The sequence below is a fragment of the Bombus pyrosoma genome, linkage group LG7, assembly GCF_014825855.1.
Source record: "Bombus pyrosoma isolate SC7728 linkage group LG7, ASM1482585v1, whole genome shotgun sequence".
Taxonomy (NCBI): domain Eukaryota; kingdom Metazoa; phylum Arthropoda; class Insecta; order Hymenoptera; family Apidae; genus Bombus; species Bombus pyrosoma.
Genome location: NC_057776.1, coordinates 7,370,548 through 7,385,517, shown reverse-complemented (window position 1 = coordinate 7,385,517; position 14,970 = coordinate 7,370,548). Strand labels below are relative to the sequence as shown.

Sequence of the window (14,970 nt, the reverse complement as noted above, 5' to 3'; positions counted from 1 at the left end):
AATTCAGTCCTTTATTTGAAAAAAATCTTTCCCTTTATCTGTTTACATAAAACATGCTATATAAATTATATGCATTCGACATACAAAATTACAATGTAGTCATACATTAATATAGACAAAGTAATTCTTGAGTCATTGTGCTTCAATTCATAATGAATAGTTATTAAAATATACCAAGGAATTTTCCTGGTGGACAAGCTGGCAATTGGCAAGCTTTCTCTTCCATCTCGGTTTCTGCAGTACTACAATCGCGTAAACAATATCGCCATCTTATTTGACGACCTTTGCCACAAGTAACACTACAGCTGCTCCAGTCTGTCCATTTCCCCCATTTACGACCCGATTTTGTTTCTTCTTCATTACGAATTGCCTTTGAAGTACTCGACGATGTTTTAACAACGTGTCTAGCCACTGATCTTCTTTTCTCTACCGAATGTTTTTTTGGGATCTTAACTTCTAATTTATGTTTGTTTGTCATTTCAACTGGATTCGCTTTTCTTTCAACGATTTTGGTCGCGGATCTGTCATGGTTTGCCGGTACACATTTCTGGACGATTTCAGATGCTTCTTTAAAAGCGCCACAACCACTGCTAACGTTTGAGCATAAGTCATCGATCGCACGTGTTTTTAATTTTGTCCCTTGTTTTTCGTTTCCTACTGTTTCTTCAATGTTTAAGTAATTTTGTAACTCATTTACCTGAAAGGAAATTTCTTACTAGTTTAAAGAAATATACATATTATGTTAAAATACTGTTTATTATAGATAATATATACCTTTGTTACTAATTTCTTTGCGAGTTCTTTAACTTCTTCAATCGATCTTACTGCTCGATTAGGATCCATTTCATCCATCATTGAAAGTTGATTTTCATCTTCGTCATCACAATGATCCACTACAGTTCCAGGCTCCTGTATATTCTTATAATACTTCAGTTCCTCTTCCTTATTTGAGAAACCATGATTCGATTCAGTATGTTTATTTCTCTTTGCGCGTAATTTCGAATCCTGTGGCGGCATTAATTTTTCAGTTTCTACGAATGGTTTTTGCTTCTCATTTTGTACGACGAATGCGTTTGAACTTTTATCCGTTTCCGCCTTAGAATCACCAGCGCCACCCGCAGCTTCCGAGTCTCTTCGCACTAATGAAAGTATGGAAATATCGTCGTCGATTTTATTCTTACTTTTTGTCTCCAGTTTTGCATGCAACGTTGATGGGACATTTTTTGAGAGACGATCGTTTTCAGAATCAGTACTATCGATAGATTTTTTCGACTTTACGGATCTACGGCGAAAATTGTTGTCATTATTTTTCTTAGCCACTACATTGAGAATTCCTACTTTTAAATTACCCTCGCTTTTCGTTTCATCCATTTTTCTCTTGCGAGACACTCTCGATCGACCCATATTTTTCGAACGAACGTCTTTTATTGACCGCAGAGAATTTTCTGGAAAATTATGTTTTTTCCCTACGCGTTTCTTTTTCTGTTTTAATTTCTTTATTTTGTCTCCATTATTGTTCCTCGTTTTTCTCCTGAACCGTAACAGATCTACTCTAAGATCAGCGATATTTGAACTGGGTGGATTCGAATGCTCTTTAAATGTTTCTAATTCGGAAATTGATTGTTCTTTTTCATTAGACGATTTTTCTTTTTTAGCTTGCAGATCGGATGAATTTTGCTCTTTTAAATTCTTTTTGTTATATATCTTTGAATAATCGTTTCGTTTTTTCCTAACAAGTTCTACCGCTAGTATAGGATCTGGTAAATTTTCATCTTCCGGATTTTCATATGATTTCCGGTTTATAATAACATCGCTCGATGGCTCTTGTAACGATATACATTCCTTGCTTTTTGTTCGATCTATAAATTTTACATTGTTATTGCCTAATGCATCCGTTCCACTAGCGGCAAACTGCGAACTAATAAAATTATTAACGTCGGATTTATCTTCACCAAAGTATGAAGGAACCGTGATTGCAGCATTCTCATCTTGAATTGCATTGAACTGTTTGTCATTTACAAAGTATTCCTGTGATTTAATTTCTCGTTTCCTATCGAACGACGCATCGTCATCGTAAAAGTTTTCTCCTATTGACTCGTATGAATCTCGAGGAAAAGAGTTGGCCAAATCCTTTAAATAATCTTGTTGATATCTAAATGACGAAATGGAGTCTGATTCTGCTTTGCCTCTTTTTACTCGTACATGTGTTGTTAAAGAATCTGGATCATCGACATCATTGATGGGAACTGGTTCACCGTAATCTAATAATGTCTTCCTTTTACCTGTTCCTTTGTTGTTTTCAAGTAGACTACTCGTAGAATATTTGTCATTATCAGAAATTGCACATAATGTTCTCCGTCTCCATTTATAATCGACTTGGTAGCTTTGGCACTTGTTATTCCTTTTTGTAGATTTGGACAATATGTTGTTGGACACTAAAGAAATAATTATGTAATGATTAATTGTATCTATCAAAAAAATTGTAACTAATAATCCTTCGGAATAAATTGCAATATTTTTCAATTTATTTCTCAATAATTTTGTCGATTTCTTTACATTGCTAATTGCATCTTTTGTATTACTACTTTCAAATCAATTTGTAAAAGATAATGAGTCGTATATACGCGTGGCATTTAATAAAACGCTGATGAAGTCATGCAGAACATGCGCGAAATTTAAAAAGAAATAATCCAAATTTTTTAATGACTCACAATCTTGGGAATAATTGTAATTATGATAGTGACGCGTGGATAAGTGGGTATTAACAGTATTATATCTCTCGGTTTTAATGACAGGAGCAATTAACAGAAGGATCGTAAGAATCCAAGCGACTGTGTAAGTTGCAAATTTCAGCATTACATACACTATCTCAGACTTTTTATGTTATGTTGCTCATTAAAAAAAGCATTCAGTTGTTGTTATTAAAGATTTGCTAAAATAGTTTTTGCTCCAGATTTTTGGTTACTTCAAATTTCATTATTTTTGCGATTTTGCTAACATCGATTGAATTTCGATGGATCGAAAAATACATAATAAAATATCGATTTTTATTTCAACACTGAAAACAGAGCTTTAAGTATTTAATAGTTAGTATTATGGTATCAGTATCGGTTCATAAGGTACGTGTGCTGTAAGTGTGTTGATATTAACTATTATTTCTCTAAAATAACATATGATTAATTCTGTATATATGTATTTTGTGTATATATAAAATAATATAATGAAGTCATCAAGATTAGCACATATATTTTCATTTATCTTAATGGTAAGAAATGAAAGTATTGTTACTTAACCTATTAAATTTAAATTGGCATACACATACGTATTACATTTATGATATAAATTAAAAATGTTTTTGGATTGAATGTAGATATAACATACATCGTATTTTCATTATAAATATATTTTTTAGGTGAACATTGTGTCATCGGAATTTTCAGCCGATGATTGTAAAAGTTTAGGTTTCAATAAAGCTAATTTACTTTGTTCTACCTGTGAGGAATTTAATAAACATGGCTTAACAGAAATATTGTAAGTAAAAATAAATGTGTTTTGTTGTAATTCAATATCTCATATTAACAATTAAATTAATGTTTGATAATCATAGGAGTAATTGCAAAGAATGTTGTTTGAAAGACAATGATTATGATGCATCTGGATTAAAAAAATATCCTCGTGCTGTTCTTGAAGTATGCACATGCAAGTTTGGTACATATCCACAAATACAAGGTAAATAGAAATTTATATTTAGAAATAAAAGTGTAACTGTTTACAGCATACATTTATTCTGGTTTTTTATAGCTTTCATAAAAAGTGACCGACCTAGCAAATACAAAAATTTACAAATAAAATATGTTAGAGGCTTAGATCCAATAATTAAATTATTAGATGCGGATAATAAAGTTGAAGATATTTTGGACATACACAAATGGGATACTGATTCTGTTGATGAGTTTTTAGCAACTCATCTTTCGATGGATTAATATTATTATTGATAATGGTATATATTTATCATTAAGTGTAAATAATCATGTTTGCTATGTAATTTACGTTTAAAAAGTATTCTTAATTAGATCACTGCTCGTTTCTATCTTAAGAATTCTTTAATTCTATAATATTAAAAAAATACTTTATGACAACACTATATAAATGATATTCATATTAAAAAGGTGCAAAATAAAACTTATTATTATTTTTTAGACCATTTATTGTTTTATATTTTCTACACACTAATACAGAAGAATCCAATGTTGGAATGAAAAGTTATTTAGATGGTTTGAGAATAATGTTAGGTTTTTATTATGTTCTAGTATAGATATAGATTTTGCATGATACTTACATAAATAAACATGATTAATATAAAGAAATTATGAAAGTTATATATAACTTGTTATTAAAGTATTATATGGCTATTAAAGCCATCCATCCCTTTCATGGACGCAAATTTTATTACAAATTAAATTACTTTATAGGGGCTACAAAGATAAGATGTGTGTGTATTGTGTGAGAATTAGAAATTTCGGTATTCCATAGAGGAATTGTCAAACAGCATGCATCTTTTATATTAATTCTTCTTTACAACGTCTTATATGTCACAAAAGATATAATCCTATAGTAAAAGTCCTACTATATTATGATAAAGCAAATGAAAGTACGATTATTTCTCTTATTTATCAATGTAAACTTTGATTTACTACAGTTAAACGTAAATCGGATAAAATTTTTATCAACATCTTAAATTTATTGCAAGGTATTTTTGGATTTTTTATTAGCATATACGCAGGAATGAATTTTTTATAATAGAGTGATATTATAATTGTTACTTAAAAATGATAAACATGTATTAATTAGTTGAAGATTAATAGTATTTCTTAATACAGAGTAGTTACAAGATAATCAATATCAATACGCAAAAGCATATCTATTTATTTCACCTCCTTACTTCGAAAATGCATTATTTTCTTCAACAATCGTACATAGTACAGTTCTCTGTAAGTGATAATGTGTAATTAAGCTTGGACAAATCAATATTTATATTGATATATTATGAATATATATAGTATATAATATATATATTCATACATATAAAAAGATACAATTTATACATGTAAAACGATAATTATAGACATTTGATTATAATAATTTTTTTCATTCTGTCAAAAGATGTAATGAACTAAATTATTTAAACATTGACGTCTTGAATATATCGAGTAAATAAATGAAACCTAACAGTAGATATATTAAGGGACATAATTATGAGTTATACTCAACCTTACTCTAATTTACGACGGAGATCACTTTATCGTCGAGCCCTTCGTGCTCGAGGACTACCGCGTCCACGGGGGAAACCTCGACCACGTGTTAGCTTCACTTGCGGATTTAGATCTCTGTCTAACTTCTGAATAGATTTTTCATGATCAACCTGCTCTTTTTCATCTTCATTATCAATTAAATTACCTATTTCCACCTCATTATCATTATCGATATCGGCCCATATTTTATCAACTGGTGTCTTCTTTTCTGGAGTATTAACAGTATTTTGCGAAGGCTGTTTTCCGCTCTTTTCCGCTTCACGAGTTTCTTCTTCCTCAGATTCTGCATCAGCTTCAAGCGGATCATACTTTTCATCTCCGTCAGTTTTCTTTTGAGCATTTGCATTTTCAACATTGTTTTCTTGTATTTCTTTCATTTCTACGTTATTCTCGTCTTTAGAGTAAGCTATTTTACGACGTTTCCAGTTCCCGTCATATTCCTCGTCATTTTCTTGAGCGTCTTCGTTAGTCTACACAGAAAAATTACTTATTATATTTTGTGATATATTACATTAAACCTTTTTAACGTATTAAAATATACCTCAAGTTTTTCTATTGATCTTTGTTCTGTAGTTTCCGTACTCGTACTTAAAGCCTTTACTTCTTGTACGAAATTTCGATAATGAGTAATACTACGTAAATGAGCATTCATATCTTCAGCTAACAGCATGAATCTTCTACATTTTTCACAATAAAATCCTTCAACTTCTTTCACCATAGATTTTCCTGAAACAACATGTATACATAGATAAGTGAGTTTTAAAATATTAAGTAGATAAGTGAGTGGATTAAAATATAATGATATAAATAAAATGTACAAATAGTGCAATTTACCAATGGATACTTGATTTTGTCGACAATATTTATAAGATGGAATTTTGAATTTCTTGTCACTCAAATTCTCAACAATATCCGTAATATATTCCTGTTCTTCTGTAGTATCTTCCTCCTTTTCATTTTTATTCTCAGAACCAACGTCTTTTTCTTCATCTTCTGCAGTACGCACTTCAGATTCTCCTTTTGCAAGTTTTTCTATAAAAATGGAAAACAACATCACATAATCTTTATTGTGACAATAGTTTGCTTTAAATATCTTTTCATATACCTTTCTTTTTATTTTTTCGTTGTTCTTCACACTGCACAGCTTTCTTCATGTGTCCGGGAGTTAAACAATGTTCGTCATATTCAATACGCGATGGAAATTCTTTCAAACATGGGAAACATCTTGGATGCAAAAATGTTTTTAGCTGTTGATGTTTCTCACTCTTTCTGTGCATGGATAATGTTCCATAGAAATTCAAGTCACACATTGTGCAATATTCACGTACATTCAAATCTACAGATACCTAAATAAAAAATAAAATACATATAAAACATTTTATAAGTTATTAAACTTTTACATTTGTATATATACTTACTTTCTTACCACGACGTTTCGAATTAGTCAGACTAAGTTCACGTTGTTCTTCTGCTACTCTTAATTCGTGCCGCATGAGGTCAACCTTTAATTTATATGATTCATCTAACTTTTCCATCATCAACTGATGTGCTCGCCCGCGTAAGTGATTTTCGAAAGACTATAAAAAAATAAAAAGATGATAATACCAAAGTTGACCTCGATTGAATGTACAATATATAGTGAGTATTAAGTATATACATATCCATCCCACATATGTTTGTTACATATGTGACAGAACATATGACTCATTGGAACCTCTGCATAACGACTTTCAGCGTGTCTTGCTTCTGACTTTTTGCCTGTCAATTTTGAATCCTTCTCCGTTGTAGATGTGTTTGCTTCCTTCGGTGGTGTTTCTTCCGTTGCAGATTTGTCTGGCTTTTGTTCTTCATCATCTTGAAGCTTTTCTTCTGTTTCTTCAGTCTCTACAATTTGAACATCTTCGGATTCGTTTTTAATGTCCTTCCGATCTGCTTTCTTGTCATCAGATTCTTCATTCACTCCACTAGTATACAAACAAACAAAATTTTTATTATAATTACAAATGTTAATCAGATCTATATATTGTGCTTTTTTGCTTTGATATAAATATTATAATTTTTTAACACGTTGACGCCGGCGCCCGAATTCACTGTCTGCTTCGTGGGGCGGCGCTGGGTCACTACCTATTTTGTGAAATACATGTGTGACCCATCGTCGTCCCTCGGGACAGACACGTGTGACCCGCCGATGGCGCACGCCGGCGTCAACGTAAAAACACATATATACACGAACTTCTCAATATCGATAGCCAGAAAGTAATTGGGCATAATATTAAGTTAAAAGAAGATAACTCACACTTCTAACAACTGTATACAAATTTAATCAACCTATTATTATGAACAAATATTTGGATAATGTGTATCGAAAGAAGAACGCATGGGGAGCATTTTATATGATTATGAAATACTAACGTTATGAGATTATAGGTAATCTAATTTAAATTTGAAATGTGAGTTGAGTTTAATCAACAATGATGAGTGAACATATAACACGATACGTAGACATATGTATATATAAATGCATATATACGTATGTATGTAGTACTTTTTTAAAAGTCGAACAAGAGAAAGGACACAATGCTAATTCTTTAGCAATCATACCATATGTACGTAACAAACACCGTACATACAGAGATAGGTGACAGAATGAGACTTACTGAAGTTTGAAGAAACTATTCACAATCACCAGGAGCTTACCTTGTTACAGCAGGTGCTTCTGTTTTTTCATTATCAGAGGTCTTAACGTCCTGCTGTTCCTTTTTGGCAGTCTGATTTTGTTTAGAGGCAGGAATTGGTTTAGAAGATTTATCGTTGTGATGTTGAGTTTGGTTTCCATTCATACGCTGATTGCCAGACTGGGGTGCACGAGATTGTTGTGCAGATGGACCACGTCGCCCAGCAGGGCCATCACGGGCGCGATTGCCCATCTAGTCATGTAGGTCAAATGACCAAACCGTCATGAGAAGTATCTGATATATTTGCGATTCTTCTCGAATTGAATTTGATTTTAGCAACCACTGGGATATTTGAGGGAGAAAAATATTCTACTCGATTCGGAAGCAGGACGTATTCAGTGTTTCAATGAACACCAAAGGTCAGTATTTCCACAGTTTAGTGGAAGGGAAAAGGAAAGTAGTAGCAAATCGTTGAAGATGCATACAATCGTCGCATCATCTAACTTTGTACAGGCAATGATCTTATTGATCATAAGATATGATATTTATAAAACACATACTTTTATCCTTTGAACATAGCTCAATAAAGCTCAATGAAACATAATCAACAAGAAGAAGAAGTTAAATCAGTGACCAATGCAGCTTGTAATCAATACTTTTGAATACTGTTCTTCAGCTACTGTTCTTTAACTACAATGACGAATAGAAGACTGGGCGGATTATAAATGAACCAAGTTAGAGGAGAAATATATCTGCATGTCTATACTGAAATTTGTTACACAAAATCACAGTTAACTTCCACTACTAAAAATGAGAATACACATATTTTGAAATCAATACACGTCTCGTTATCGTGTTTCTTAACGAAATAACATTGCGATGGTAATTTTCTCCTATGAAAATCGTGTTTGGCACAACTAGTCCAGCAGTAAGAATTGCTTATACTTAGTAACTGCACAGGGTAGCCACGTAGCATGTCATCCACTAACTGAAAGCCTCATTAATGAATCGATCAATGAACATAAAAAGGAGAATTTCAAACTTTCAAACTAAGGATTGGTGTTGTTGATGTATAAAAAAAAAAGAAGTGTAGACTAGAAATTGCCCTTACAATTTTCATTCAAAACAATCTGCATATTAAATAGAAGATATGTATTCATACCTTGTTATATGGTTGTGGTCGTTGATTCTTCATAGGATGCCTAACAGGACGATCATTAAAACGCCCAGAAGAAAAGTTCTGCTGATTTGGAAAGTTAGGTCCTGGTCCGCTAAAGTTATTTCCAAGGCTGAGAAGTGATGGTACCTGCTGTAAATATAAAATCTCATATGTAATACATGATAGTATAACAAAAATGACAAATATACATAAAAATGACAGTCTCCTGACCTGTGGTTGTACTTCTTGCTGACTGCGAAGTAAGTTTGAAAGGAGATTGCTAGCTATTGCTAGTTGTGCTTGTGGCGATGCTAAAGATAAATTATTATTAGGCGTTGGTAAAATTCCTCTGCCGGGCATCATTCCTCCTTCCCAAGGATTCATCCCACCACTTCCACCGCTACCTCCGCCTCCACCACCTCCTCCACCTCCTCCCATTCCACCACTCATGTTGCCACCCATACCTCCACCACTTCCTCCCATATTTCCAACCCTTCCTCCGCCACCTCCACCACCACCTCCTCGATTATTAAAGTTTCTATTCCCAAAGGAATCACGTTTTATTCCTCGATTGAAAGACATTGTACCTAAAAACAAGTGCATAATAAATACCTTATAATAACGGAAAATATTACTTTATTATTACAATATGTGCACATACATACATATGTATTGTATATATCCTTTAAATGTAATTTATTTATTTATGATAAGAATTACAGTAGTTTTATTTCTCAAACATGATAACATTGTAATGGCACAGGAGGCAAAGGACGACGCGAATCGAGAGCGACTCATGTTGCTTTCTCTCGGAGCATTGACACAGCCGTAAATGAAACGTAATGACAAATAAACTTCGAGCAAAACAATGTCGCCGCTATATGCAACCGTCGAATGAAGACGAATTTGAATTTTCCGACTCTCCCAGTATAAATAAACGGACGCGAGCAAGACAGTGTGTAACAATATCTACAGTATCTCCGAGTATCACGAGTATCACAGAGTTACGCGACGAACATTAACGAGTATTTATCCGCGATTTTATTTTGCGATTTATACTTCGTACTAACGACTCACGTATACAGGCTATACATTAATTTATTATTTTAAATATATTCGACGGTTTCAACAACGAGCAATTTCGTCCTTTAAACCTCATGTACTCCTCTACACATAAACCCCTACACAACATAAATATTTAATAATAATTGTATTATCATACTATATAATCCCAAGTTTCTATAGAGAGGGACAGAGAGAGACTACTCATTTTAATTTATAAATGGAGTCTGTAAGGACGTCTATTTCCGATATGAGAAGTTATATCGTTTGCAATAATTTATCTACCTACGGTTTTACATAAACAGTAAGAATTCATAATTATACATACGCGTATTATATTTTAGGTAAACGCAAAAGTAAACACTAAGTATATAATAGAAAAATTAGTTATTTAAAATTTTTTCAAGTGATGTTTTACACATCAAAGGACGCCGTACAATTTGACTGCTAAATTTCAAAAACTTTTATTATCGTGTCAAACTTCTATTCATTTCGAACTTAAATAATCTAAATTGTACTCAAAATTTTTAATAAACAATTTTTGTTGAAATTTGACTAGAAAAATAAGCAACTACTCACCACAATAGAAGCAACTTCGACCACAGCACAAGAAAAGGAGGCAAAATGGAAAGCTCAAGGAAATGGAGTCATCAAGCGTCTACCATGAACTAGAACAATAAAAGCGGCATTCAAAATGGTCGATATCAAAAGCTACTGCTTGCTTTTGATTGGCTGACACTGTAATCTAATAAATACACACAAAAAATTAAAGGTTTTATTTCCTTTCATTTATGTAATATGTGACATAAAGAAGAAAAAGATCTTTAAATACTACGATATGAAAAATGTATTCCATTTTATATTTGATATTGATGAAAATGAACTATAATAGTTAATTTCTATGTAACAACTGATTTTTAGCAGGTATAAATATTTTCCCTTTTTGTAAATTCAAATATAAAATTATTAAAGCAAATTAACTAATTTTTATGTATTTGAGTCGTCGAATTATATATATTTTACTTTTTTCTTATTAACTATTTTTATTTAAAACCAATATATGTTTATATTTATGTCTCCAATGAAAATTTTTCGATATTTTTTACTAACAGCACATATAGGCAACAGTGTTACACGTGCAATTGGCGTGTAGGCAATATTGCAATTTTCTTATTGTTTGTAACATTTATACATTATTGACAAACCATTGATCGATATTATTGAGGTATTTGTGCTTTAGTATAGTTATATAAAAAAATTATATGTATCACACAGTAAAATTTTTGTTAAATAATACCGATAATATCCGGTGTTTGTAAAGTAAAATTATGATGTTCCCTAAATCTTGTTTTATATTTATAATACTTTTAGAAAACAACTTTAACGTTTAATGGTAAAACATAATGTCAAATCAAAGACCAATTTCTTGTGGTCTTGACCTCTGTGCAGCACCAGATTTGAGTAATTGTCTTTTTTCAGCAAGCGCATCAAAGTAAGTAACAAATTATAATATATATTTTATCGTTCACCTTTATATCGTTATTGTTATTGACTTTACTTACAGATATGAGTTTATATGCGTTCCACTTGTCCATCCATTATTTAAAAGAGAATTTATTTCTGGAAAGGCAAAAGATCGTGCTGGACCATTTACCAGGCCAGACATAGTTTTATGCAGTTCTGGTAAGGGTAATCAATACTGAAGAACTCAAGCAACAAAATATTATTAAAATATTATTACTTATTTTATAGATTGGAATACTTTAATTATTGGTAAATTATCACCACATATTAAAGTTGATTCAAAAAGTCCTAGCTTAAGGAAAAACAGCGAAGAAGCTTTGAAGCAAGAATTAGCTTTAGCAAGTCATTTAGGTCTTATAGGAGTTACTTTTAAATTGACAAAAGGAATAAAAGAAAATGCAAATCTTAGCCGCATTATTTGTGATAAAGTTTCAAATATATGCAGTTTACAGGTATACTGATTAACAAAATAAATTTATCATATGCTTGTAAACAAAACTTGTCTTAATATCATTACAGGTTTGGGTTCAAGTTCCAATGGAAAATCCAATCAAGCAAGCTTCTTCTTACAGAGAAGAAGATTGCGGGGATATAGTAGAAAATCCATGGGAATGGTGGAATGCCTTCAGAATAGTTTGTGATTATAATAGAAAAGTAGGTGTCGCATTAATTGTCAGCCATGATCTTCCTGATCAAGAAGAGGTATCTCAAAAATTGTTGTTTTCTATATATTTCATTAGTAACATGAAAATTCAAATGTAATAAAGTTGATTTAATTATAAGATTGATAGGTGGCTAGGAGAACCAGTTAAGTGTTTGATCTTTCCAACAACATTATTTATCACAAACAAAAAAGGATATCCTGTACTCAGTAAAGCACATCAGACATTAGTGAAAAAGTTTGCCATGCTAGAAGTACAATTTATGCTTACAGGGCAAAATCGATATCAAAGTATTACTTATTATCATAACTATTTGGAGCACTTATGGAAGGTAAAATTTTATATATATTTAGTTTCAATTTTTTAATAATAATAATTTGGTTCAAATATTTCTATTTAATTATAACAATTTCACACAGGATTGTGCATTAGATGGACCAGTTGAAAGATATGCTCGTGGTTATGAAGATTATCTGCAATGTCCTTTACAACCACTTATGGATGATCTTGAATCTCATACATATGAAGTGTTTGAGAAGGATCCTGTTAAATATACACAATATCAAACTGCTATTTATCAAGCAATTAATGTGATTGCGTCTAAAGCAGGAGAAAAAAATAAGGAAATGTACTAAAATACAAAAATAATTATAACTATTGACAAAACAATACCACTTATTGACGAAATCCGCTATCACTTAGTTGCCAACTCAATAATTATAAAAATGTATTACTATTGCTCAAAAATGTAAAATTTTATTTTAATTTTTAGAGTAATAATGGTAGTTGGAGCTGGAAGAGGACCACTTGTTCGTGCATCTTTGAATGCAGCAGAAAAAGCTAATCACCCAGTTAAAGTATATGCTGTAGAAAAGAATCCTAATGCAGTATTGACGTAAGATTTAATAATTGTAAACTTTCCTGTGCATTATGTAGAGATATATCTTTTTAATTTATTATGCATACAGTTTACAAGCACTAGAAAAAGATTTGTGGGAGGGCAAAGTAACAGTAGTATCTTGTGATATGAGAGAATGGAACTCTCCTGAAAATGCTGATATTATGGTGTCAGAGTTACTTGGTTCATTTGGTGATAATGAACTTTCTCCAGAGTGTTTGGATGGCATTCAGCGATTTTTAAAACGTACATCATTTTATTATATTAGAAATATTATTAATGAAATATTTCAACTTTCGTACTTATTTTTATAAATCATTTTATACTGTCTATCATCAGCTAATGGTATATGTATACCGACTTCGTACACATCATATATTGCGCCCGTGCAGTCGTCTAAATTGTACAATGAAGTAAGACAATACAGAGAAAAAGACAAACACTCTTTAGCGCACTTCGAGACTTCGTATGTAGTTCATCTACAAAATAAATATGACATTGCAAAACCGCAACCATTATTTACTTTTAAACATCCAAATTATGGTTAGTAAATCAGTAATATTTATACACTGCTATTACATGATATATGTCTTTCAAGTTATTATATTTTCAGCATCTGTTATTGATAATTCAAGATATGAAACAAAAGTATTTAAAGTACGTCAAAATTCTGTATTACATGGCTTCTCTGGATATTTTGATACTATTCTATTCAACAATATCACACTAAGCATAAAACCTAGTACACATAGTCCTGGAATGTTCAGTTGGTTTCCTATCTTTTTCCCAATTAGGGTAAGATAAATTTATATCATTGTATTTTAAAAGAACGTAACATAAGATACAATTTATTGTTATAGGAACCAGTACAATTAAAAGCCGGGGACCAAATAGTTGTTCATTTTTGGCGTCAGTGTAACTCTAAGAATGTGTGGTATGAATGGTGTATTACCGAGCCTTGCCCAGGACCTGTCCATAATCCTGGTGGCCGTTCTTATACTATAGGTTTATGAGTTAATGTTTATTTTCATGATTCATTTATTTAAAAAAAAATCTCTAATATTATAAAATATTTTTCATTAATAGAACTGTAGTAAATATTCTGTTACACATTTTTTCTAATAAAAGTGATTCATTATGCAACAACCTCTTGAATAGATTATTGGTTCTAATAAACAGAAAATATTCTTTTAATTTTGTAGAATAAGTTCCTGATATATATATATATATATAATATTTCGAAATTAGTATAGATGTATCGAATGTTTATGCTTATTAAAGAATTGGATATAGACATTTACATTTTAAAAAACATCTATCTAACATCAAATTATATATTAATATAATTTTGTCATAAATGATATAAAATAGAGATAATTTAATAAATGTTTTAGATTAGTGTTTAACGTTTTTGTTTGTGGATTATTCATATCCAATACGGAGGTCACTGATATTGCACAAGTTTGATAACATAAATTACAAGTTATCTGCCGAGCGTGTTTCTAGTGGCCTTTTAACCTCACGTGATCACACAGAATTTCAATAATATTACGTTTTGTCTAGAGCTATAAAAAGATTTTTACTTTCAAGTTAAAAGAGTAGACCTTGTTTTTGTTATCAAAATTAAGAAATCGGAACATTACTCTTTCAAGGAAATACATATTAATACTATATACTT

At 31.3% G+C, this 14,970-nt stretch overlaps 4 protein-coding genes across 13 annotated transcripts; 2 read left to right on the top strand and 2 right to left on the bottom strand.

The window, feature by feature from the left end:
• Positions 1-69: 69 nt before the first annotated feature.
• On the bottom strand, positions 70-3,083 carry LOC122569573. The gene is made up of 3 exons (XM_043730805.1): positions 2,712-3,083; positions 775-2,435; positions 70-697 (listed from the first exon to the last, which is right to left on the bottom strand). The coding sequence occupies exons 1-3, from the start codon at positions 2,854-2,856 to the stop codon at positions 164-166; spliced, it is 2,340 nt and encodes a 779-aa protein (XP_043586740.1). The 5' UTR covers positions 2,857-3,083; the 3' UTR covers positions 70-163.
• LOC122569571 (selenoprotein F) lies at positions 3,081-4,206 on the top strand. 2 transcript variants are annotated; one of them, XM_043730804.1, is made up of 4 exons: positions 3,081-3,119; positions 3,413-3,531; positions 3,608-3,729; positions 3,802-4,206. In XM_043730804.1, exons 1-4 carry the CDS (start codon positions 3,096-3,098, stop codon positions 3,981-3,983), a joined length of 447 nt encoding a protein of 148 aa, XP_043586739.1. In that variant the 5' UTR covers positions 3,081-3,095; the 3' UTR covers positions 3,984-4,206. The 2 variants fall into 2 exon arrangements, with proteins under 2 accessions (XP_043586739.1, XP_043586738.1); XM_043730803.1 differs by having other exon boundaries at positions 3,083-3,265.
• LOC122569566 (zinc finger protein on ecdysone puffs) lies at positions 4,190-10,894 on the bottom strand. 8 transcript variants are annotated; one of them, XR_006317509.1, is made up of 12 exons: positions 10,788-10,894; positions 9,378-9,733; positions 9,150-9,296; positions 8,010-8,239; positions 6,970-7,276; positions 6,731-6,889; positions 6,418-6,658; positions 6,147-6,344; positions 5,854-6,038; positions 5,458-5,782; positions 5,272-5,398; positions 4,190-4,989 (listed from the first exon to the last, which is right to left on the bottom strand). XR_006317509.1 is itself a non-coding variant. In XM_043730793.1 (11 exons), the coding sequence occupies exons 2-10, from the start codon at positions 9,726-9,728 to the stop codon at positions 5,300-5,302; spliced, it is 2,301 nt and encodes a 766-aa protein (XP_043586728.1). In that variant the 5' UTR covers positions 9,729-9,733; positions 10,788-10,894; the 3' UTR covers positions 4,190-4,989; positions 5,272-5,299. The 8 variants fall into 8 exon arrangements, 6 of the variants coding, with proteins under 6 accessions (XP_043586728.1, XP_043586729.1, XP_043586731.1 ...); XR_006317510.1 differs by having other exon boundaries at positions 5,277-5,398; XM_043730793.1 differs by having other exon boundaries at positions 5,272-5,782.
• Positions 10,895-11,001: 107 nt separating this feature from the next.
• LOC122569568 (protein arginine N-methyltransferase 5) lies at positions 11,002-14,438 on the top strand. 2 transcript variants are annotated; one of them, XM_043730797.1, is made up of 13 exons: positions 11,016-11,132; positions 11,321-11,433; positions 11,580-11,700; positions 11,773-11,891; positions 11,961-12,184; positions 12,252-12,434; positions 12,516-12,725; positions 12,814-13,022; positions 13,167-13,289; positions 13,363-13,538; positions 13,632-13,835; positions 13,906-14,087; positions 14,153-14,438. In XM_043730797.1, the coding sequence occupies exons 3-13, from the start codon at positions 11,612-11,614 to the stop codon at positions 14,303-14,305; spliced, it is 1,872 nt and encodes a 623-aa protein (XP_043586732.1). In that variant the 5' UTR covers positions 11,016-11,132; positions 11,321-11,433; positions 11,580-11,611; the 3' UTR covers positions 14,306-14,438. The 2 variants fall into 2 exon arrangements, with proteins under 2 accessions (XP_043586733.1, XP_043586732.1); XM_043730798.1 differs by lacking the exon at positions 11,321-11,433 and having other exon boundaries at positions 11,002-11,132.
• The last annotated feature ends 532 nt before the right edge of the window (positions 14,439-14,970 follow it).

Coding starts and splice junctions, on each gene's coding strand:
- LOC122569566 (XM_043730791.1), bottom strand. CDS start 9,728: ATGTCTTTCAATCGAGGAATAAAACGTGATTCCTTTGGGAATAGAAAC. Junction 6,659..6,730: donor CGAAACGTCGTGGTAAGAAA/GTAAGTATATAT, acceptor TTTTTTATTTAG/GTATCTGTAGATTTGAATGT. Junction 5,783..5,853: donor GATCAATAGAAAAACTTGAG/GTATATTTTAAT, acceptor TTTTCTGTGTAG/ACTAACGAAGACGCTCAAGA.
- LOC122569571 (XM_043730803.1), top strand. CDS start 3,221: ATGAAGTCATCAAGATTAGCACATATATTTTCATTTATCTTAATG. Junction 3,532..3,607: donor CATGGCTTAACAGAAATATT/GTAAGTAAAAAT, acceptor TGATAATCATAG/GAGTAATTGCAAAGAATGTT. Junction 3,730..3,801: donor TACATATCCACAAATACAAG/GTAAATAGAAAT, acceptor GGTTTTTTATAG/CTTTCATAAAAAGTGACCGA.
- LOC122569568 (XM_043730798.1), top strand. CDS start 11,612: ATGTCAAATCAAAGACCAATTTCTTGTGGTCTTGACCTCTGTGCAGCA. Junction 11,701..11,772: donor TTTTCAGCAAGCGCATCAAA/GTAAGTAACAAA, acceptor CTTTACTTACAG/ATATGAGTTTATATGCGTTC. Junction 12,726..12,813: donor ATTTGGAGCACTTATGGAAG/GTAAAATTTTAT, acceptor AATTTCACACAG/GATTGTGCATTAGATGGACC.
- LOC122569573 (XM_043730805.1), bottom strand. CDS start 2,856: ATGCTGAAATTTGCAACTTACACAGTCGCTTGGATTCTTACGATCCTT. Junction 2,436..2,711: donor TTACAATTATTCCCAAGATT/GTGAGTCATTAA, acceptor TTATTTCTTTAG/TGTCCAACAACATATTGTCC. Junction 698..774: donor CAAAGAAATTAGTAACAAAG/GTATATATTATC, acceptor ATTTCCTTTCAG/GTAAATGAGTTACAAAATTA.